This window comes from Typopeltis vanoorti, chromosome 16 (assembly GCF_054136105.1).
Source record: "Typopeltis vanoorti isolate ZY-2024b chromosome 16, IOZ_Tvanoo_1.0, whole genome shotgun sequence".
NCBI lineage: Eukaryota > Metazoa > Arthropoda > Arachnida > Uropygi > Thelyphonidae > Typopeltis > Typopeltis vanoorti.
This window is the reverse complement of record NC_143564.1, coordinates 75837600-75862058: the sequence shown is the minus strand read 5'-3', so window position 1 is coordinate 75862058 and position 24459 is coordinate 75837600. Positions and strand designations below refer to the sequence as shown.

At 34.5% G+C, this 24459-nt stretch overlaps 1 protein-coding gene across 1 annotated transcript in view; it reads right to left on the bottom strand.

The window, feature by feature from the left end:
- The window catches only part of RIOK2 (RIO kinase 2), a 130326-nt gene extending 106418 nt beyond the window's left edge, over positions 1 to 23908 (bottom strand). The window contains exons 1-2 of the mRNA XM_090405915.1: positions 23754 to 23908; positions 2561 to 2699 (exon numbers count right to left, since the gene is read on the bottom strand). Coding sequence (XP_090262041.1) covers positions 2561 to 2699; positions 23754 to 23819 — 205 coding nt within the window. The 5' untranslated portion in view covers positions 23820 to 23908. The remainder of the gene's footprint in view (positions 1 to 2560; positions 2700 to 23753) is intronic.
- Positions 23909 to 24459: the final 551 nt, after the last annotated feature.

Sequence of the window (24459 nt, the reverse complement as noted above, 5' to 3'; positions counted from 1 at the left end):
CGACCTTTGTAACTGTAACATTCCACAATTGTTTCCTTTTGCAACAGCTTATGGGCCAAAGTCTTGATGACAGTAACCCTTTCTCTAAGAGACATCTTTGCATTTCTGTAACATCACTAAGAAAACATGTCGAACACTTTATTTTTAAATTAATAAAATATAAATGAAATGTTTTAAATATGTTCAATGTCCTTGATTCAAGAAAGTGCAATTAACTCTAGGTAACATGCATTTATGTAGGAAGATAGATAGATACGATGTAATACAGTATAGGTAAGTATGTAAATATATTTATGTCTTTGTGGGGGAAATAACTTCAAGAATCAATAAACTGAAAATTTTGAAGTCAATTTTTGACAAAAATCAAAAATAAAAATTTTTGGAAAGTAGAACTATTTAATTAAAATTACAAAATGTGTTAGAAATGTGAAATTTAGCTTGGCTTATGCTAAGAAGCATTTTATTGGTTATGTGTGTAAGCATTATATGCAAATAATGCATTATGAAATTAAGTGTTGCAATCAGCGCTGCATAAAATTTATTCACTCAGAATCAACACCACAAAATACAACTGTTGGGATCCTGGGAGAAGTACTGCTAAATGTTTATTTGCATTTTATGTTAAAATTAGAAAATAAAGGAAAAAGCTGTAGTCAGGTTATAAACAAAGAAAATGATAGGAAAAAAAAGAATAAAGAAAATAGTAGTAACCACACATAATGCACACAAAAACAACATAAAAAACAGAATAATGGGAGACATGACAAAGAAGAGAAGAGTGAAATTATAGAACTTAAAATCCAGAATTAATGTCACTCACCTGAAATCGTCATAATAAACTAAAATGCGTGGTCTATCATTAAATAACTCCAATTACAAAGAGGGAAGGGACACAAGGGATAACAACTAGCCATTCTTTTTTGATTTCAGTAGTACAGACCACACATTTATTTCATTATGAAGATTTCCACTAAGTGACATTAATTTAAGATGACCTAACATTTCAAAATTAATTCTGAATTTCTTTTTATTCTGCACTCTTCTAGTTTTCCCATTTCCCATTATTGTTTGCATTTTTAGTTTTTCATGTTGTTATGTGTGCTTTATGTATGATTCCTGCCAATTCTTTGCATTCTGTTATCAATGTAGGATTTCTCAACCATTTCTTTTGTTTCCTGAGATGGGAGGGGGAGAGATCAGAATTATTTTTTCTCTTCTTGCAGTTTTTACATCAACTGAACCGCATTATGCATCACTTGACCAAGCGGGAAATTGATGTTCTGGAGATTAGTTTGCCATTTGACGTATAATGATGTTATATGTCAAATGGCAAACATCAATGATGTTAACCTACCTATAAAATAATCGAGACCGAGCAGTCTATATTTTCACAGTTTTGTTTCAAAGGACTAAATGCTAAACAGAATAAATTCCTGTTGACCAAGCACCAAATTGATGTTTTTTGGCATTTGGTCAAGTGATGCATAATGCGGTCCAATTATAAGTTAGCCTCTGAATAAAAAAATATTGTATACTTGTTTTGTTTCTAGTGTTCTTGTTCTATGAAATAAGAGTTCAAATAAAAGAAAAATTTGATTCCAGTTGAATATCATGCATTTTGCATGAGAATGGAAGGATATGTTTTCCATGAAGAATCTGAACTTATGAAAAGTATAGATGAAAGAGCTATCCCCCACAGACCAGACATAAAATCCACAGATTTCAATCTACTCTCTAAGTTGAAAGAACTACTCCATGGGGAAATAATTCACTAGTGACAAAGTTTCAGTTATGACCTAAATTATCAAACACATTAATAAAAGGTTTAGTGACAGGACTACAAAACTTACTGAAAGATTACAAGAAGTAATAAGATAAAATGTAGATTACATCAAAGGCATAAAATGTATTTTGTTAAAATGTTTGTTTTAACAACAGGAGTACAGAGTACAGTGGCTCTCATGGACATTTAAAATTATTTTAACTTATGAATTTGAAAGACGGGTAAGAAATTAAACTGCTGATCAAAGACATACGAACAGAGTACTGAGAAAAATTAGGAGAGTGAAAAGATTGCAACAGAATATTAAAAATGAATTTGTCATTGTTAGCATTTAAGAATGTATGAACAGAGCTAATCTAAGCTGGTAGGATCATTTTGGGAGAGGAAAGTTTAGGAAAACAGGTGCTTAATGCCACAATTAAAAAAAAAATAATAAGTGGATTGATGCAGTCAGTGGTGCAATCAGAATATCAAAATGTACAGTATGGTTTGACATCACTGAAAACCTGAGAAATTACGGATTAATTTGGAAGAAAACTGTTGACAGGAAGTTAGCTAATAACATAAAATTGATCCTATAAGATTAAGGGTAGATATCAAGAATTGATGACAGTGAAAAAAATAAAAAGGTTTAAATACAAAATTAAGCTTTCCATTCAGTAATGTTTAAAGAAAACATTATAATAAATTTAGTTTAATCCTTTATCCAAGTATAAGCAAACAAAGTTTGCGCCTGAAGTATCTTCAGGACTAAAGGAATGTTTAAAGAAAACTTACATCTCTTTCCTCTTTCATATGTTACAAGTTTATGTTTTGTAAGCTCTGATAAACGTTTCCAACATCCACACTTCAAATTTGCAATGACACTAATTAGTGAGGCAGGAACCAACTCATGATTTTTCATCCCCATCTCAACCTACAACATAAAAAGATAAACTCTTTCAACAAATAATATAAAGTAAAATTTTAAATCAGCTGCAATGAAATGTGAATAAGGATGGTTTGTAAATGAGAGATCAAAATTAAAATTACTGTACTCAACTATACAACTGCATTTACATAGAATGAAGTGCAAGAATACAATAAAATATGTTCAACTAAAGCATAATAATAATAATAATAATAATAATGAAGAGTAACCTGAAGATTTTTAGAATTTATATTTATATTTCCATTTTCTGTCAATTTTATCTGTTCAGTATGCCAAATTAATGCATTTATTCTTGCAAGCAAATTTGATTCTTTCCTTTCTTTAACAAAATGTCATGATGGGCTGTTAATTTTATCTAATCTGGCTAGTTTGGCTGGCTGGAAGAAAGGAATGTTATCACTTTTATATAAGACCAGCTAACACACTTTCAGGTAGTCCTCCAATGAAGCACTTTCCAATATAGGTTGGAAGACAGGTTTTGTGTAATTCTTTTGGAAAGAAAAAGAAACCACTACCAAAGGTGCTATGGATATGCTGCTGCTACTTCTATTGCATCAGTCTTATGACTGGTAGCTCAGCAGCATTTCCTTCCATTCTTCTCTTCTGTTTGCTTTCTTCTTTATTTTGTAGTATGTTTTTAGTTCAGTGCTTTGTTTTATTTGATCCAAGTATCTTTTCCTTGGTCTTCCTCTTTCTCTTTTTTCCTTTGATTTTGCCTTCTATTATTCTTCTAGTCAGACTTTCATGTCGTAAAATGTGTCCAATCCATCTGGCTCTTCTTGTTATTAATGTCTTTATCAGTATTCTGGGTTCATTTACTTCCTTAAGCATTTCTTCATTAGATTTTTTGTCTGTCCATTTTATCTTTTGCATTTGTCTCCAACACCATATTTCAAATGCCTCCAGTCTTCTAATGTAGTGCTTCCCAAACTTATGGATGCCAAGGCCCCCATTGGAAAAATTAAAATATTTCACGGGCCCCCCCCCATTGAAAAAAAATCTTAATACAGACATATGTTATTATAATATTTATTGTATTTATATTCAATGCAATTTATAATCAAAATTTTGCATTTGTAAGCTTTTTTTTTGCGTGCTTCTCAATACTTTTGAAATGAAACTTATATGGATAAGCATATATTTACTAATATTCATTAATCGCCGAAATATGCATGAAGCAAAATTTGTTAACCAACACCAAATGCGTGATTTTTGTCTATTAAAATATAAAAAAGAACAATAAATAAATAATAATAATTAAATACGTTTCTTTTAAGATTAAAAAAAATCTACTTAGTCTTAAAACATTTTAAATTTGTTTTCATTATTTCACAGCCCCCCCCCCCCCCCCCTCAACAAAACTTACGGCCCTCAAGTGGGGCTGCGGCCCACAGTTTGGGAAGCGCTGTTCTAACGGACAATGAATAAATGAATATGCTACAAAAGATGATTTTTGTTTATTTTACGTGTTCATTTATGTTTATGCTCATATGATTTTTTTTATTGTTCAGAATGAGTGACCACAATTGTCTAATTTAAGATGTAGGAGAAAGAAAAATCATCACCAAATATTCCAAATTATCTGCAAAGTGAAAGACTAGAATACCCTGAAAAATATTATATTATTATTATCAGACCTCCATGGAATCAAGACTCATCACAGGAGATCCAATTGTCACATGCACACAATTTATCATAGTGTCTTAAATACATTCATTGCCTCTGAACTCACCATAACTCTTGGGCATTGCATTCCGATCACATACTAATGCAAAAACTGCTCCTCACTCCCTTGCTCTTTGTTATTACATTTCTTCCTTAACTCAGAGACCAGAAACCATCTCATTCAATCATTTCTGGACCCTTTCCAATATCTCTTTAAGTTTTTGAAAACTGCTTGACCAAATCTGTGTTCAGCAATCCATATGCAGCATGACGAAAGTCTTATACAGTTTATACAATCTGCTGTACTATTCTCAACCTTAGCAATGGCCTAAAATTTCAGTGAACCCTGAAATTTTACCCTTGTCCACAATGACTCCCAGATTTTTGCTTCCCAATTTAAAGTTTATACTGTGTAACATTGAACTGGTAATCTCATTCAGCCAGTGCATTCAAGTCCTCTTGCAAAGCAACACCTCTATTAGAGGACTTGAATGCACTAGTTCTCCCCAACTATCCATCATCTCAAAACAACTGCATATCACCATTCAGATCTCTTCCAATATCATTAACATACAAAAACAGACCTCGGGGCAAACCAATAATGACTTTCCTCTTCTGGGATATCACTCCTTCAAAGACAACTTACTGAACCTATCAGACAATCAATTTCCAATCCAGTGCACTAATCTATTATCTAACCCCTTCTATTCCAATTCATTTACCAGCTTGTCATGTAGCAAACTATCAAAGGCATTTGCAACATGTAAACATACCACTGTGTATTCAATACCCTTATCCAATACTTTGCCATCTTGTTATGAGTAAGTAGGTACATCTTAAAACACAACTGTACTTTAGCAAACCTATGCTGACCATCAAAGAAAATGCCACTGTTGTCAATCGATTTCTGAATCTTGGTCCTAACTTCTCTAACCACAACTCCAGACATACAGATTGGCATGCACGCACACACACACAATATATTTTTTATATATTAATCCAACAAGTGAGAGGATGCAAAACCAATAGCACACTGGTGGTGCTGTGTGTTAGAAACTTATCATAATTTCTAGACTGGTGACTCAAAGATCAACCTTGTTCCAGATTACCACACTTAACTGATAATGGGCAAGTCATCAAAACTGATATGATGAGAAGTATCGTTAAGAGTCTTTGCTGAATTTGCATTACAAGGGAAATGCAACCTTATCACCAATAACTTGGCAAGGTCAAAATGTTCCACATAAACTAATACAAAAAAAAAGAGCTTAGTATTATGATATCTGCAGAGAAATGCTCGCCAATGCTTGGGATGAAAAGCTGATGTGCTTCAACAGATAATCTAAACAAGCAAAATCAATGAAGCACCTCCTTGGATAAAACAGTTCTTGAGTGACAACAGCTCACTCAAGAACACAATCATGATGCGTAATGTAATTTCCAAGGTCAAACCACATGAGCTAGTTCTCCAGAAGAATTTGCTGAAATAAGTGTTCAAAAACCAAAATTCCAAAAATATTTCTATGCCATCTTTGTAACAATAATAGACTATCCTATAAGATGCTTAAGCAAAGAAAATTATTTTATTTTATTATGTGACACCTCCAGGGGTAGTGTGCTAACAGCATCGAATGATTGATCAACTACTAACTGCGTTCAAACTTACTTAACTTTTTGCATGAGCCATTAGTAGCAGAGGTTCTACCAATCGACCAACATTCAATAGTAGTGGAACAAGGATTTCATCAACTACAATATTAAGGAAATTTAATTTCATAATTTCTTTAGGAATGGCAATATTTGTTAATTCATACTAACATGAGCTGCATTAACATTTTCCTAATAAACTAACATTTTGGTTTTTTCGATCACTACTCAACTGAGTTTCCCAATTACGTACTTTATCAAAAAAATGGCATTTGTGTATATATTTGTCAGAGTTTCTAAAAGGGGAGATCATAAAGCAGAATGTCCATTCTCATTCTGTCATTCATTTGTTGTCTCATGGTACCAACCATAATGAACTTTCCTTTCTTTAAATTTTGATTTCCTCATTTCTTCTTGATATCTGTTTCACCACTGAGAAAGACGTCAAGAGAGTTTGGAGAAGAAATCAATTTCTACTTCTGGATCCTCCTCAGTATAACACTGATGTTGCTTGTCTTCTAGGCAATTCACGGTATAACATAGCATCAATTTCTTCAATCATGAAGCTATTCCATCTACTCTTGGCACATAGCATTATAAGAACGCTAAATAGGATTATCCTTATGCTCTCTACACCTCATTTCCTTTGTTAGATTTCTGTAATATCATCTGATCCAAACAGAAAGAGCAAAGAAATTGGAGATATGGCTCTTTCTGTTACTTGTTCTTCAAATGTTGCACTGATAATATCACCCCATGTAATAAATCTGCAATATTGTTGTGCAATAGTCATCGGTAAATGGCTCAGAAAAGGTGAGATTTTGTGTAATAAATGGCGATATTGCTTGCATTTTAGTATAGTTATTGTTTACTTTTCATAACTTAGTGTACCTGTGTGATTGCTGGCTTTGATTTTTTTTAAATTGAATTTTTGATTCATGCTTGGACAAAAACCCAATGGCTGTAAGCACAAGATCTAATCGCTGTACAGTGCAAAGATCAAATAATGTTATATTATTACATGACACCTCCAGGGAGTCCAAAGACTCATCAAGGGAGGACACCTACTCTACAACTCTCCGCCTCCACCACTTAATCCACCAACTTCAGTGATCATCATCTACACCAACACCATCTACCGACCACCATGACTACTAGTATTTTCACAGACAATCACAACTACTAGTATTTTCATAGACAATCACAAACATCCATGCCAATGGCAGGATTCAAACTCACAGCCTTTTGGCTGGAGAGTGGATATGATAAGCACTTGGCCAACCAGGCCAGCCAAAAGTTCCTCTAGTCTCAACATGTATGCATGCTAAAATGTGAAAGATGTGTTTGAGGGGAGAGTGAGTAGTAGATGAGAGAAGGTATGGGTAGATGAGAGAGGATATGATGAGAAGTATTGTTAAGAGTGTTTGCTGAACTTTACTGTATTTGTAGAAAGTGTGATGTTTTGTTAGGCTATGAGTTATCAGCGAACACAAAACAGACTGAAGGAATGAAAGTTAGCATAAATGAAAGAAATGTAAAGGGAATGTTAGTGAGAGAAGAAAGGAGTGAAGAAACGAAAGTAAATGATATGGAAGTGAAAAGAAATATGATTGAGAAAATGGAAATCAAGTGCGGCAAAACGACAGACAGCAAGACTACAAGAGCAACAGAGTGAAACTGCTGGAGTGCAAGATTTGAAGAAAGAGTTGTTCAAATTGAAATAAGGAGTACCAGGAGTGATATTAGACGGTTAGTGGAAAGAAATGAAAAAGTGCAAAACAACAATAGAATGCAAGAAAAAGAAATGACAAATGACTTACGAACATATGGAGATTAGATTGTTAAAGGATTGATTAATGAGAAAGTTTATAAGGTCTGCTATCCTGGATGGGAGAATGAGTAAGATGATTCATGCTCTGGATATGAGTAGGAAACAGGCAAAAGAGTTAGTGGTGGTTGTGGAAACAAATTGTTAAATATATTTATTTATATATTTTATACTTAGTAGAAAGTATTTTTAACTTGGGTATAGTTATGTTAAAGATACCAAGCAATTTTAAACCTGGTTTTACTCCATTTTTCCCAAGTAAGCAAACAGACAAAATGTCAAGTTTGCGCCTGCAATATATGCAAGACTAGCTGATCCCACAGGTAGTGCAAGACCAAGGCAACTCGTGGTAGAAGTGGAGCAAGCTCTGATCACTAATCTTAATATTTACCCTTAATTCCAAAACACATCTCCAAGAAGGGGATGTATGATGTTTTTGCCTTTAATACAGATTTGTATTAAAGGCAAGGGGCCACTACCCAGACCGGTTTCGACCTTTATTGAGGTCTCATCAGTGGGAGCCAGGCTAGAAATACCAAGATTTAGTAATGCAGAGCTTGTAAGTATTTTACCAAAACGAGTTACCATAAGGTGTTATAACCTTATTAAATAAAAATCTCAGGAGGAGATATAGATGTAGAAAGTATTTTTAACTTGGGCATAGTTATGTTAAAGATACCAAGCAATTTGGTAAAATACTTACAAGCTCTGCATTACTAAATCTTGGTATTTCTAGCCTGGCTCCCACGGATGAGACCTCAATAAAGGTCGAAACCGGTCTGGGTAGTGGCCCCTTGCCTTTAATACAAAACATCATACATCCCCTTCTTGGAGATGTGTTTTGGAATTAAGGGTAAATATTAAGATTAGTGATCAGAGCTTGCTCCACTTCTACCACGAGTTGCCTTGGTCTTGCACTACCTGTGGGATCAGCCAGTCTTGCATATATTGCAGGCGCAAACTTGACATTTTGTCTGTTTGCTTACTTGGGAAAAATGGAGTAAAACCAGGTTTAAAATTGCTTGGTATCTTTAACATATTTTATACTTATTTTGTTTACTTGATTAAATCCTTACTTATTCAATTAAAATCCTACCAGCTGCTCTATTGTAATGTTGTTGCTTTCTCTATATTTTACTGCTTTATATCTTCCTATTCTATCTTTCTATCGCTATTTTATTTCTTCAGATATCAGGCCTAATATACTTATATCTAGGATTGTTTCCTCTTTGGAGACTAGCAAATTTATATTATGCTACGCCAGCCAGAATCCTATAGCAGAAAAGGATCCTTGCTCATGGAGACAATACTAGATTCTGAGGCTTTCTTACACAATATCTTACTTTAACACTGCCGTATAGATTCAGATTATTGCAGTCGTGACCTAAATCTATAATTATAAACACTTCCTAATTCCTTCCTGCCAAAATAGGTTCTATTTTTATAAATGGTAGTTTGGAATCGTAATCAGGCATGACTCAGATTTAGATAAATATGACATGTTTATTGGAATATCTAAACAGAATACACAAAAATTCATACACTCAATTACGACTCAATACTAAATGAAACTCGAGTTAAGAGGTTAACATATTCTAAATAAAATCAAAGGTCATAAAGCATGCGAAACACAGTAACTGCATATTGGGATAGATAGCAAATAATATAAACAAACATTCTAATGCTACTCAGTTACTAAAATCCACAATTCTAATCATATTAAATTAATCCTATCACATACAATACTAAAGATCTCTTCTAAACAATTCTTCTTACTCTCAAAGGAGGTTAACTTTCTAATTAGAGACTGTCCACAAAGTTCTTTAGAGTACTGTTCTTAATTTTTACATTCACAAACAATCTTCTCTCTTCTAATGAATTTTATACACAAAATAGAGTGATTTTACCTTATCGAACTTTTTCCGCATCTTTCAGCACCATGTACATCTGGTTACTTCTTGTCTATTGGCTATCCATACGGCAACGTAGGGATTACACTATCTTCATTATTTCTGCCGAAAACGGACTCAATCTCTGCATTTTGGGAACATTTCGATGGAACTTTTCAGCGACAGCTTGATTCTGCTAGAACTGGAAATTTTACCTTCCGCTCTGCGTAGAATCCTACTCCAATCTCAAGAAAGCCTGCTGTCCGACATCCTATCTTAGCACAGATGCTTCATTCCCCCCCTCTTTACACGAACTACCGCTAACTTCCGAGCCACCCAACAGGAAAACGATACAACCAGTGAGATCCGATACGGTGCTCGTCCCTTTTTATTCTTCATTAGAGCACCCTCTTTTTCCTCAGTCCCCTTTGCACACGACCCATATCTTTTCACCCCCATGGGTTCACCCTTGCTTTTTCCTGACGCTGTTATGCTCTTGTATTCCCAGAATTCGAATCAATATACGTTCTGCTTAAGCTACTGCCGCCAGCGTTGATCACAATAGATTAAATATATGGTACATGAAATAAAAATGGCAATTTTATACATAAAGTGAAGAAGTTTCACTTTCGTTTTCAGCTGATGCACAGGTATTTCTCTTTGTTAGTAAGTTGAATATGTTAGATTCTGAATGAATGATTTCTTTGCAAGATTCCTTCATTCAGGATCTAACAAAGGTCCCCCCCCCTCTTTTTTATAAAAAACTACCACTTATAAAAGGGGGGGGGTGATGCTGATCATAACAGGGAAATTATGTCCACATAAGGTAAGCATGAAAGAGGGAAATAGTGGCAATGGTTTTGAGGTGGAGGTTGATAGGAAGAGATATTTAGCTGGATGCTGCTACAGCCCAGAGAATGTAGAGGAAGGTGATGAAGAAATATATAAGCAACTTGGATTAGTGAACAAGGGAAGGGTGATTATTATGGGTTATTTTAATTATGGCAGTATAGATTGGAATGAAGCAATAGCATCTGGGAATAAGGAAAATGAATTTCTTGAGTCCTTGAGAGATCTCTCTTCGGTAGTATGTAAAGGAGGCATGTGAGGATTGGGAGCTATAGATCTGATCATTTCAGAGGATGTAACTGTGAGTGGAGGGTTTCACACCTCCCATTATGGTGGGAGTGATCACCTGGGCTGTGGCTAGCAATACGAAGACTTCTGTGAATAAAGAATATACGTGGATGCAAAAAGCTGGTGATTATGACAAGCTTACAAAACAGCTTGGAGCTATAGCATTGAATGAGGAGTTGAGTGGAATAAAATAAATGCTGTTTGGGAAATGACAAAGACATACTTAACAGCATCGATGTGTGAATGTATTCCAAAGTTTAAAAGGCTGAATAAGGTAAGTGTAAAATGGCCAAATGAGGGTATTAAGCATGAAATCTGGAAGAAGAAGGCGGCACTTTGGAGGCATCACAAGATTAATAATAATAATAATCAGTTGCACGAAGAGTATACAGAGAAGATCAGGAAAGTGACTCAGTTGGTAAGGACAGCAAAAGTGCAGTATCAGCAGAAATTAGCAAATCAGGCCAAGAAAAATCCTTGGAAGTTTTTTTGATATATGGCAAATAAAAAGAAAAATTATGGTAACATGATGTTAATGGACAAAAGTGAGAAATCAGTAACTGCTGTTAGGCATAGATGAGGTGAGCAGTTTATCATTCTCAGTGTAAAATCAGAAGCTCAAGTGTAGAAAATAAAATGAGAAAAGACTTAATGGTGAGCAAGCAGAGGGTATATGAGGAGTTAAGTAAGCTAGATGTAAATAAGGCAATAAGATGGTAACATATCACCATATCCCAGAAGAGGGGAAAATCATTAGTGGTGTGCTACAAGGTTCTGTTTTGGGACTGCTGTTATTTAATTTGCATATTAATGATATTGGGAGGTTTAACTGATATACTACTGTTGTGGTCTTACAAGAGGACTTGAATAGATTATATGAATGGGCAATAGCATGGAACTATCATTTCAATGTTGCAAAGTATAAGGTTCTTAAATTTGGTAGGCAACAATGGGATGCAAGTATACCCTTGGTGGGGAAATTTTGGAGGAAGTTGAGGAGACAAGAGACCTTGGAGTAGTGGCAGACAAGGATCTAAAGTTCAGAGGTCACAGTGCACAAGTTGTGAAGTCATCACATCAGATAATGGTGATGATGAAGAGGACCTTAACATTCAGAAATAAAGATGTTCTGATTCCAATGTATAAGGTCTCGATCAGGCCTGGTATGGATTATTGTGTACACATTTGGGACCCTGGTTTTCATGGTAATGAGGATATATTGAAAAGGGTCCAGAAAAGACTAAGGAGGTAACTGGTCTTTGGGATATGAAGACAAATTGAGAAAATGCAGTTTGCAAAGCCTTGTGAATGAGAAGAAGAGAGGGAATGTGATTGAGAAATTTAAGTTGGTAAAGGTTTTTATTGGGTTAATGCAGAAGTATTTTTCATATAATGGGGGAAGGAGGTAGAACAAGGGCCCATTCCTGGAAGCTGTATAAGGTGGGTATGAGTAAGAGGCATAAGGAGCACATTCATGTATGGAGAGTGGTTGGCGAGTGAAATGAATTGCCTGACATGGTGAATGCAGATACATTGGATGAGTTTCAAGCACTGTTTGATGGGCTTTGCATATAACAGTGTGTGCCTCCCATGATAAGTCTTGACTCCATGGAGGTCTGGTGTTAATAATAATGCCATTCGATATCCTATTTAATTTTTTTATCAGAAAGAGTTCAGAAGAATCTCATTCAAACTGGAGAGAAAGTTTTTTTTGGTCTTGATATTTTTTTGATTACTCTGAAGATCTCTGCTCCAAATCTATATTAACTTTTAATTCTCTTCTGTTCTGCTAGTATTTATCATCTGGCTTGAATTCTGAGATTCCAACATTCAACCCATTCTTAAGAAACGTTGACAAATCTTTACCATCAAATTAGCATCTGATTTTAGTTCCTTCATATTTTTTTTCTAAATTAATAAGATTAATCATTAAAAGTCAATTTCTATACTACTTAGAGCAAGCTGGGAAAGAAATAGCAGCACAGATTAGCAAAATGATGAGCATCTTCAGTGCTGGTCATTTCACTAATCACACTAATCATTCTCTGAGGATGGTTCTCAACCTACTCTCAACAGCTGACTTTCACTAGCCTTAAAAAAAAATAATGTGGGTAAGATGAGGATACAAAATATCAAACTTCACTGAAACACCCTGTGCTAATGGTGCTTTCACTTTCTTCATGGTTCATAGACTAGTTGTTAACAGTCGGTTTAGAGAATTAATACTTTCATGTTCTGCAACTGACTTACCAAACTTAATGTTAGGACAATGAAGGTTGTCAAATATAATGTTATGTTCTGAAACTAAAATTCTTGATTTTAGTTTCAGAACATAGTTCAGGGTACATGTTCTGAGTTATACATGTATGAGTTATACAAGTCATTTGGTATTAGTTCACAAAAGCTACTTACTTCCAATAGCCATGACCAAAGTCACATGACATATCTCGTATCATGTGCTTTTGCATTGCCAGAGAAGCGATATTATTTTTCATTTATTTCTGTGACTCAACTATCACTGAAAGGTTGTAAACCAACATTACATCACTACCAAGGGTGAGCTAAATATTTTCCCCCTATTTTTTATTCATTTCACTTTGTTTTTCTTTTTTAAATAATCTGGAAAACTTGTTTCAGAGATCAAATGAAACCTTCTCAAGCCATTTCAGTAAGCCGGCTGTCATCTCGCACCAGCCAATGAAATTCATCTCCCACTTAAAGAAAATCACAAACAACAATGACCATAGAAAGATTTTGACCTGCACACTGTTGGTTGAAGGATATGCTATCTATTTGGCTATCTACGCTGGCAAATGATTGTATGTCATACTTATGTGTTTGTTTTTTACATGCTAGTCATGGTTCTTTGTGAACTATGAGCACGATGGTGTTATTGGTTGTCTCCGCCCCTTATTTTGTGATTCTTGTACTAGTTTATGGTAGCAGTGTGTGTGTTTTAGTATCCAAAGAGGTGATATATTGATATAAATGACTTTTGTATGGGTATTTTCCTGTACAATGTGGTGTTATGTTGATTTCAATGACTTAAATGTCAGAGCTCAGGTTACTATTGAAGATAACAAGTAGAGATGTTTGGTGGTATATTGTTGGTTCTTGATACCCACCTTTCTGATAGTGACTTCAGGATTGCTGTTGGTGTTTCTGTGTCTGAAATGATGATGTTGATTTATTTGAATTTTAAAGATCAGATTAGCTTTCAAGGGAGGCAATGTGTTTGGTAGTGTATTATATATTCTTAGTAAAAGGTGTTTCTTTTCTTCTTTTTTCCCCAGATATGTTGTGTTATTTTGATATGTTTGGTTTCTTATGTTATATTCATCTTGTAATTTCTTAATTTTATTTTTCTGTTGCACTTTGCAGTGAAAAATTATGTGCAAATAATAGTTCAAAAATAATAACAGTTTTGATTCTACATATTATTTTTTCTTGCTGTCATTACTATTACCATTCAATGTTCATTCCATTTCTTCACTTGATGATTCTTATTTTCATCCTCTTCATGTTATTTGATGTAAATGGAAATGTGTATTTCTTCACTTTTTGAATGTTTCCACTCTAGATTCTCTTCACATTTTACATTTCTCACCACAAAACAAATATTTTGAATTGTTGGGTTAGCTTTTTTCACATCAGTTCTTGTTTCTGTGGTGTTTCGGCTAACATTTATGTTATTTGTCTATTTTATTATTTATTTATTTTTGAAGATTGATACTGTTTTCTTATCTCCATAATGCATTGTCAGCTGATTGGAATCACTTTAGTGATGTCAGTCATGTGATACATATATCATGGGAGTTTCTTCATTTCTCTGTTACTGAAGAGAAGCAGATGTGATAAATATGCACCAAAAATACTGTTATACGAGGGCAAAAGGTTGTTGACATTTTACATGAAGTATGCTTTTAAAGTATTTGAATCCAATAAATACAAAATACACTGAGAAAAACTATCACTGTCATCAAATTCCTGATATATACCCTGAAGGGGTGTACAGGATATGATAGCACTACATGAAAAATTTATATCATTACTGACTTCCTATCTACAATTTTCCTCCAAATCAGTCTGTTACTCGTCAAGACTCCAACATTATCAGATCTCATATTTCTGCCTTCTAAGGCATTTTTTACTGTATCCATCCACCTTTATCTTGGTCTTCCCCTGGGTCTTTTTTCCTACCAACCTGGAAGAGAACACTTGTTTTGCTAATCTTTCCTCTCCCATTCTGTTTAAGTGACCATACCACCTGAGATTAGCTCTGCTAATGCATTCCTGGATGATGACAATGTCAAGTTCTTTCATAATATCCTTGTTTTTAATAGGATATTGCCATTGATGCCATCTATTCATGTCCCTAATCTTTCTCAGGACTCTCATATCTGCAGTCTCTAGTCTTTGGTCAAGTTTTTATTTCTAACCCAGCTATCAGATCCATAAATTTAAATTGGTTTGAACACACAGCTAATTTAGTGTTTTGACTAATTTCTCTCTTATTCTATATAAATGTATTCAACTGACTTTTTACCATACCAGCTTTATTGATTCTGTTGTCTATTTCTATATTTAAATTACCATTTTCACTAAAAATTGTACCTAAGTAGATGAAATGTTTTACTTGTTCTATAGGTTCTCCATTCACAATATACCTTCATACCAAATCTGTTACAATAGTTATTCAATTTAGTCAGTCCAGACTTGTACCGGATTTATTTAGAAGTATAACATCATCCGCATAAAGCAAAGTGCTGAGATTAAGATCTCCAATTTTGATATTAGGTTTAATACCACTTTCCTTCATAATGTGATCCATATAGATAATGAATAACAGAGGGGATAATGTACATTCTTGTCTGACACCAAATTTAACACTAAACCACCTTCCTGTACTTCCTTCAATTCTAACTGCTGACTTACAACTCAAAGACGAACTATTGCTTGATATAATGCCGCATTGATACTATATAACTGTAGCATTTTGAACAGCTTCTATCTTGGCACCTTGTCATATGCCTTTTTCAGATCTATAAACTTAAATACAGACCTTTGTTATATTCCAATGATTTCTCATCTATCTGTCATAAAGTGAAAATCTGATCTTGACAGCCTCTCCTGAATTCAGCTTGTTTTTCCATCAAGCTTCTCTTCCATAATCCTTCTCAACTGTTTCTAAACTATACTTGCATAATAATAATAATAATAATAATAATAATAATAATATCTTACCAGGAACACTCATGAAATACCTCTGTAATTCTCACATTCAGTTTTTTTCCCCTTTTTATATATGGGTACTATCAGAGCTCTAGTCCAATCATCTGGAATTCGTCTCTCTGTCCAGGCCTTCTGAACTATGCAGTGCAGCCATTATAAGACTTTTATACCTCCATACTTCAGCATTTCTGGTCAAATATCATCTACTCCTGCTGCCTTTCCATATTTCAGGCTTTTGATGGTTTTTTCTACTTCAAGTATGGATATGTATTCCTGACTGCATGCCTTGTCAGCATTTTTTACCACTGTGCTGTCATTACTGCTTGTTTCATTCAGCAATTTTTCGAGGTAATTACTCCATACTTCAAGGATATCTTTTTCTCCTGTTTTCATGTCACCTTTATCATCTCTAATTCCTTTTATAGCACTCTTTCTTCCATTTCTGAGCTTCTCAACAACCTCCAGAATATCTTGCCACCTTCTTGATATTTATTTTCTATATTCTTACCAAAGTCCTCCCATGACTTTTGTTTAGCTTTCTTGCATTTGTCTCTATATTCTCTAAGAGCACAAGCTGACTTATTTACCAGGAACTTTTGATATGCTTTCTTCTTTTCCTTTCACTGCCTCTAACTTCCTGTGTCCACAATGTCCATGGTGGACACAGGAAGTTAAAGAGGAGTTCTTGTAGACAACCTCACCACATGTCTCTCTGGCTTAATCAATCAGTGCTTTCTTCAGGGCATGCCACTGAATCTCCAAGGTTTGGTTCCTGTTCTCAAACTCTTTCATTTTTTCTTCAATAATCTTTGTGTATTTTAGTCTGCAGTTCGCATCTGAGAGCAGCTCAACTTTTATTTGCTTTAAAACTTTCTTACATGTTCTTCTTTTCAATATGAAATTCAATTTTATCCTGCTCAAGACTAAATGGTGATCACTTCCAATTTCAAATCCTCTATACACTTTGGTATCCTGCAACAGGGAGAAAACATCACTATCAACAATAACATAGTCAATGAGACTTTTCTTATTCCCTGCCTCTTCTCTCCATGTGAATTTGTGCACATTTTTATGTTGGAACATTGTGTTAGTAATAACCAGTTCATATCCTGAGCAAAAATCCAACAGGTATTTGCGATTATTATTGTTATTAGCTTTGCTGTTTTCCAAAATTTTTTTCTATGTCTGACAATCATTTCTTACTCTGCTATTTAGATCCCCAACAAGGACCATCATTTCCTTTTTCATTGTGTCAGTTGCTTTCTCTAAAGCCTAAAAAAATTCCTCCACTTTTACCTTATCATACTTGAGACTGCCTGTCATTTATTTGTATTTATTGTTGAATACTATTGCTGCTGCTCCTTTTCCTTGATTGTCATTACCTGAATATAACATTTTGTATTCATTGCTTAGAAAGATCTCACCAGTTTTTGCCTTTTTTGTTTCAGTCACTCCTATTATGTCGATCTGGTATTTATCCAATTCCTCAGCTAGCTCCATTTCTTTGACATTCAGGCTTATTATGTTGATAGTACCGATCTTGAATTCTGGCAATGTCAAGTTTTGATGAATTTTAGGATTGAGGAAAAACTAAAGTTTGTAAAAAAAAAAATTATCATACATCATCAAATCAGTTAAATAATAATGTTTAAAACTGAAAGCTGAATTAATAAAATGCTTAATTTAAAATGCGATTATTTAAACTGATTTGACTTTGCATGCTAATCGTTTACCTTGCAGTTACGTTCTGCACAGAGGATGCCACTGTTTTACACTAGAGAAAAACTTCAATTTTTGCTCAACATTTTTTTAACGCATTAATACCTTTACTGTAATGACTTTACAGGCAGGGCTGGATTAACCACTAAGCAAAATAAGCATGTGCTTAGGGCATCATGGAAAGGGGACACCACAGAATTTCTGCTTTAGTTAGATGACGAATTTAATTTAAATTAACTTTTAATTAGTTTTTCATTGTTTTTATCTTTTCTTACTGTTACCTACTTTGTTTCAATAAATAATGATGTGTAGAAGGTCTAATAAAACTCTAACCATGTGCATGACGGTTCGTTTACACCGTATTATAGCTCACGACACTTTCTGGCACTACCATTGCGTCAAATGAGGTAATTTTTTATAATTAACTTAATCATTTTATTTTTTTATTATCCTGTCCGTTTTAATAAATTATGTCTTATAAAAGGCTCCAGAAGCAAATATAAAACAAATCACATGGTTGTCTCAGAAACGCATCTCTGGTAAAAATCCTAGCTGTCGCAGAAGTGCGACTCCGGTAAAATAAGAGTTAATTAAAGCACAAAAGCACAAGATTCTGCTGTAAGCCAAAAATTAAATTGTTCATATGATTTTGCCTGTGATATGTGTAACTGTATAGATATAGAAAACCTCGATAGAAAACACAGAAGCAAAGAAATGCATGAAAAGATCAGAGAAATGACAAGGAGACAAATACAGCAAACCATGCAAGTGTCATTAAAGACTCAAGAGACCATATTCTAATGGATAAAAAAGAAATCATGGAAAGGTGGATTGAATACATAAGGAAATTATATGAACAACAAAGAAATGATATTCCTGAACAGACTGATTTAGAAGGACCATCCATTTTACTCTGTGAAGTTGAAAATGCCGTCAGAAAAACTACCACATAAAGCTGCAGGAATAGATAACATCTTGGCAGAATGGTTGAGGGCTCTCGATGAAGGAGGACTGAAATGTCTAACAAAATTATGCAATAAAATATACGAGACTGGATTTCTACCCAAAGATATTAATCACTCAATTTTCTTTCCAATTCCCAAAAAAACAAAAGCTACAAGATGTGAAGAGTTAAGGACAATCAGCCTCATCAGTCAAGTATCGAAAGTCCTCCTATACGTTATTCTTGAAAGAAATAAAAGAAAAATAAACATAGAAATAAATGACACACAAAGTGGCTTCAAGGAAAATGTAGGTACAAGAGAAGGTATTTTCAATGTCAGAACCATCATAGAAAGATATCTAGAAAAACAAAAAGATGTGTACCTCTGCTTCATAGATTACAAAAAGGCATTCATTCGACAATGTTCAACATGAACGATTAATTGAAATCCTTTCAAAAATAGGCAGGGATGGAAAAGACATTAGGCTATTAACTAATCTTTACTGGGAACAGACTGCATCTTTGAGAATAAATAGAGAGACCTCAGAAGAATTCCCAGTTCAGAAAGGTGTGAGACAAGGCTGTATCTTTTCTCCAATTCTCTTTAACTTATACACAGAAGAAATATTTAATAAAATTAGTAACCTCAAAAGGATCACTGTAGGGGGCAGAAATATTAATAACCTAAGATATGCAGATGACACGGTTCTTCTAGCTGAAAACAAATGTGACCTCAAAACTTATAGATGAAACCCTCAAGTATAGCGAACAGTATGGCCTCAGTTTCAACTTTAAAGAGACAAAAATCATGATAGTTTCAAGAGAAAAGAAAATACCAAAAATATGCATCGATATAAAAGGAAATAAATTAGAACAGGTGCAAAAATATATATACCTCGGACACTTGATCACAGAGAATGGCAGGACAGAAGATGAAATTAGAAAAAGGATTGAAATCGCAAGGTCAACCTTCAACAGTATGAAAAATCTACTAACATCTAGAGAATTAAATCCGAAAACAAGACTAAGAATCTCCAAATGCTACATATGGTCTACATTATTATATGGAGTAGAGACATGGACACTCTCCAATCTGAGTCTGAAAAAACTGGAGGCCTTCGAAATGTGGATGCTGCGAAGAATTATGAGAATATCATGGAAAGAAAAAAAGACAAATGAAGAGGTACTAGAGATGGCAGGCGTCAACAGGAGCCTGATGAAAGAAATTAAAAAGAGAAAAGTCAGATATTTTGGAGATATTCTGAGACATAACTGCCCACAAAGGACACTTCTCGAAGGAACTGTTGAGGGAAAGAGAAAGAGAGGAAGACAAAGACTGGAATGGATGAAAAATATAGAAGATTGGACCTATCTCTCATATGAGGAATGTAGCAGAGGCACAGAATAGGACATGGTGGAGACACATGGTAGTCAATCTCCTGGAGGGAGAAGAGACCTGACAGGACAGGATGTGTAACTGTGTTGATTGCCACCTAATATTCAACAAAATAATCTTTTTATTTCTGTATTTAACAGATCCCAAGAACCAAGATGAAACATGTTCAGTTAAGTGATGCACAAAAGCGAAAATTATCAAAAAAAGAAACAAGAGGAGACTTTGGAATTAGATTCCAAGGCTGCAAAGCTGACTGATTTCTTCACACAAGTTCCACAATATTATATACCAATTCCTGATCAGAGCCAATCTCCATTATCAGAAGTGGACACAAATACCACTTTGATCACTTCAAAATCAAAATATGATGATGTTGGAATCATCAAGGTGTCACAAGCAGGTTCATCTAGTACATGTCTCACTACTAACCTCACTTTGTCTGTAAATTCTCTTGATATCTCTACTGCAAATGTTGATGCAAGTTGCTTTACAAAACATTCTGAGGTTGAAATAATTGCTGAAAATGAAAGTTTAGCGGGCCATGGTAATGGTGGTGAAATGAGTCAGTCTGCAAAAGATGAAGTAAATATATCAAAAGATCCAGGGTTGTGGCTTGATTTCTCTGCTGATGATGTGGCTTATTGGACTGCTTATGGACCCAGTGACTGTCAACACCACAATGGGCCATTTGACAAGTCTTACTGACATTTCAGTAGTGGCAAACCATAAGATACTGTTCGCAGAAACTTTTTGTTGGGACAAAAGCCAATGGCGAGGAATATAAGAGAGAGTGGTTATTGTATTCACCATCAACAGGATCAGTTTATTGTTTTGTTTGTAAACTGTTTGCTCCTAAAAATTTCTCACATTTTGTTACAAGAGAAGGGTTCAGTGACTGGCAAAATACTATTGTAATTGATCAACATGAAAAAAGCTGTACTCACCGAGACTCTATGCTAACATACTTAACTTGCAGATAAGGTGAAGGTTTGGGACAACAGTTGAAAAAACAAATTCAGGTAGAGTGCAATTACTGGGAACATGTCCTGAGGGGTGTCATAGCTGTTATTCGTACGTTAGCTGAACATGGCTTGGCTTTTCGAGGAACAGAAGAAAGATTTGGATCATTGCAAAATGGGAACTTTTTAGGGCTGCTTGAGCTCATAAGTCAGTGTGATCCATTTTTAGCAGGTCACATTGCAAAATATGGAAATTGTGGCAAAGGAAATCCTTATCTGTCCAAAGCCACCTGTGAGGAACTCATTCAGCTGATGGCTCAAAAGGTCCACGTGCTTATTGTTGATGAAGTAAAGTCTTCTGGTTATTTTAGTTCGTCAGTTGATTCAACAGCAAATCTGTCATATATCGACCAGTTAAGTGTTGTACTTAGGTACTTAAAAGATGGACAGCCTATTGAATGTTTTTTAACCTTTCTGGAAATGAAAAGCCATACCGGTGAGGAAATGGCAAATCAGGTGTTGCAGCACTTACGTAAAGTTTGTCAGCTAAGCTTTTCAAAATGTAGGAGTCAGTCTTATGACAACGCTGCTAACATGTCTGGGCATTATAAGGGGATGCAGCAAAAAATTTTAGAAACAAACAAGTTTGCTATATATGTGCCCTGTGCAGCTCATTCACTAAATTCGGTAGGCCGAAGTGCTGTTGACTGCTGTCAAGAGGCAGTTAATTTCTTCTCTACAGTGTGGTTGCTCTATACCTTATTTTCAGCCTCAACTAGCCAGTGGACAATTCTTAAAGATTGTATTGGAAATGAAAAATGTCTTAAAATCCCTCTCTGATACCAGATGGGAGGCACATGCTATGGCAATAGGCAGCAATTTTGAAATCTTTCCTTCATATTTTCGAAGTGTTAGACTGTATAGCTGAAGACCAGTCACAAAAGGGAGACACTAGAAGAGAAGCGGATAATATTGCAAATAAGATGCAAGAGCTAGAATTCGTTTTTATGTTGAATTTTTGGGATGAGATTTTGCAAAAGTTTCATAGAGTAAGCCAAGTTCTACAGAATGAGGATGTCAACTTAAAAACATGTGCAGATCTGTATGGATCATTAGCTGACTAATTGCGCACTTCATGAAATGAATTTGAAAGATATGAAGCAGCTACAAAGGAAGTGCTACCAGATGTTAATTACAAGGCAGCTCAAACTTGCAAACCTATCAGAAAGAAGGTACCCAATGAGGGAGATGCTCCAGAAGTATATCTGAATGCCAGAGATAAATTTCGTATCACCACCTTTTACACAATTGTTGACAAACTTGAAACTGAGATGAGAAGAAGAAGAGGAGAGATATACAAAGAAATATCAGAGATTTTCTTTTCTAAGTGATGTGCAACATAATGCTACTTCAGTGACTTCATCATCTACTGAAATTGAAAGGTATTCTCAGTGTTGTCAAAAGCTGATTGATGCTTACCCAGAGGACTTGAACACTAATTTCTCAGCTGAGCTTCAGCAGTTTCACTCATATGTGTGCCATAAGTTCAGTGCAACAAAAAATGTAAAAACAAGATTCAGTCATGCTGAACTTTATAAAATAATTGTAGAAGACAATATTGAGTGTGCCTTTCCAAATGTAGACATTGCCTTTCATATATTTTTAACAATAATGGTCACAAATTGCTCAGCTGAGTGTTCATTTTCTCAGTTGAAGTATATTAAAAATCCCATCAGAACAACTATGCAATAAGGCAGGTTGAACGTCTTATCTCTACTAAGTATAGAAGCAGATGTGTTACATAAGATTAATTTTGAGGATCTGATCAAAGACTTTGCAATTAAAAAAAGTAGGAAAAAACTTTTCAAATCTAAATAAACATTATTTTCCATTTTACTATAAGTTTTGTTTCATTTTGAAAAATAAAAATTTATTTTATGGTTTATTATTGTTTATATTTTGAATTACATATATATGGGGCATCATATATTTGTGGTAAAAAAAAGTAGGAGAAAACTTTTCAAATCTAAATAAACATCATTTTCCATCTTGCTATAAGTTTTGTTTCATTTTGAAAAATAAAAATTTATTTTATGGTTTATTATTGTTTATATTTTGAATTACATATATATGGGGCACCAAAATCTTTTAAGTGCTTCGGGCCTCTATGGGTCTTAATCCGGCCCTGGTTACAGGAATATGTAAGCTTGAAATCTAAAACTAAAATATGTGAACATATGAGAAGTTTTTCACTGAACGTTTGCAAATCGAAAGGAGGTATCAAAATATACACGGTGCGAGGCCAGTCTCAGTCTTCGACTTAATATAACTAAACAGCTGGAGATATCTGGTTGTCAGCTGGAGCCACAACTTTAAATCTGCTTCTGGCAGCAACGGTAGCAATGAACAGAATATACAAGTATGTCATAAAACATTCCATATAATTCTTTCCCCGTCCCCTCTCTTTTTATAATGCTTTCATACGTTAATCAACAAACTTTAAACAAATTCTGAATGCGTTAATAAACATTATAAAACTTTACCCTACGAACTTTATATACATACATATTTGTAAAACAAAATTTGTAGCATACTATTAACATATTTTATTTTCATCTACTTACAGCAGTAAGAACTCTGAAGTCCTCTTTAGTGAGATACCTCAACAATGATACGTTTAACTTTCCCATTTTAATCAATTAAGTTCATCGAAACATACAACTCAATATATAAATTTACACTCCACATGTCATCATAACATCAGCAAGGAAAGCAACAAAAAGAAAGAAGCGACGCCTATGGTCGGAAGTTTCTATTTTGCAGCAATAATATCAATGAATTTAAATTAGCCTTCTCAGATTTAATAATCAGCACAATAAGAACCACTTCAACTCAGTTAACACATATTATGAATTATTAGAATGTTAGATTAAAAATAATACTCCCATAAAAAAAATCATATTATTATTATTACGTAATATTTCAAAGGACTCATCGTTGACGGGTATTCTACTCAAACTGCATACAGCGACATCTACCGCCCAATCCAAACAGTATTTTTTGAGTGTAAATTGCGTATGTTATCCCGGGAGGTTTGCCTCTATGCGAGATGAAAGAAAGAAAAACCATGCTTCCCTAGTTCGAGATAAGATAACCCAACCTCTGGTCATGAAGAGAACACTCCTGTCTTTTCCAGTCGAATGGCACAATCTACCATCGTTCTTCCAACTACTTTAAAAGACACTTAACCATACTTGTATATTTATGTATTTTATACATTTTGCATCTTTCTTTTTTCGTATGTGGCATAAATGATAGGAGTTTGGGGAA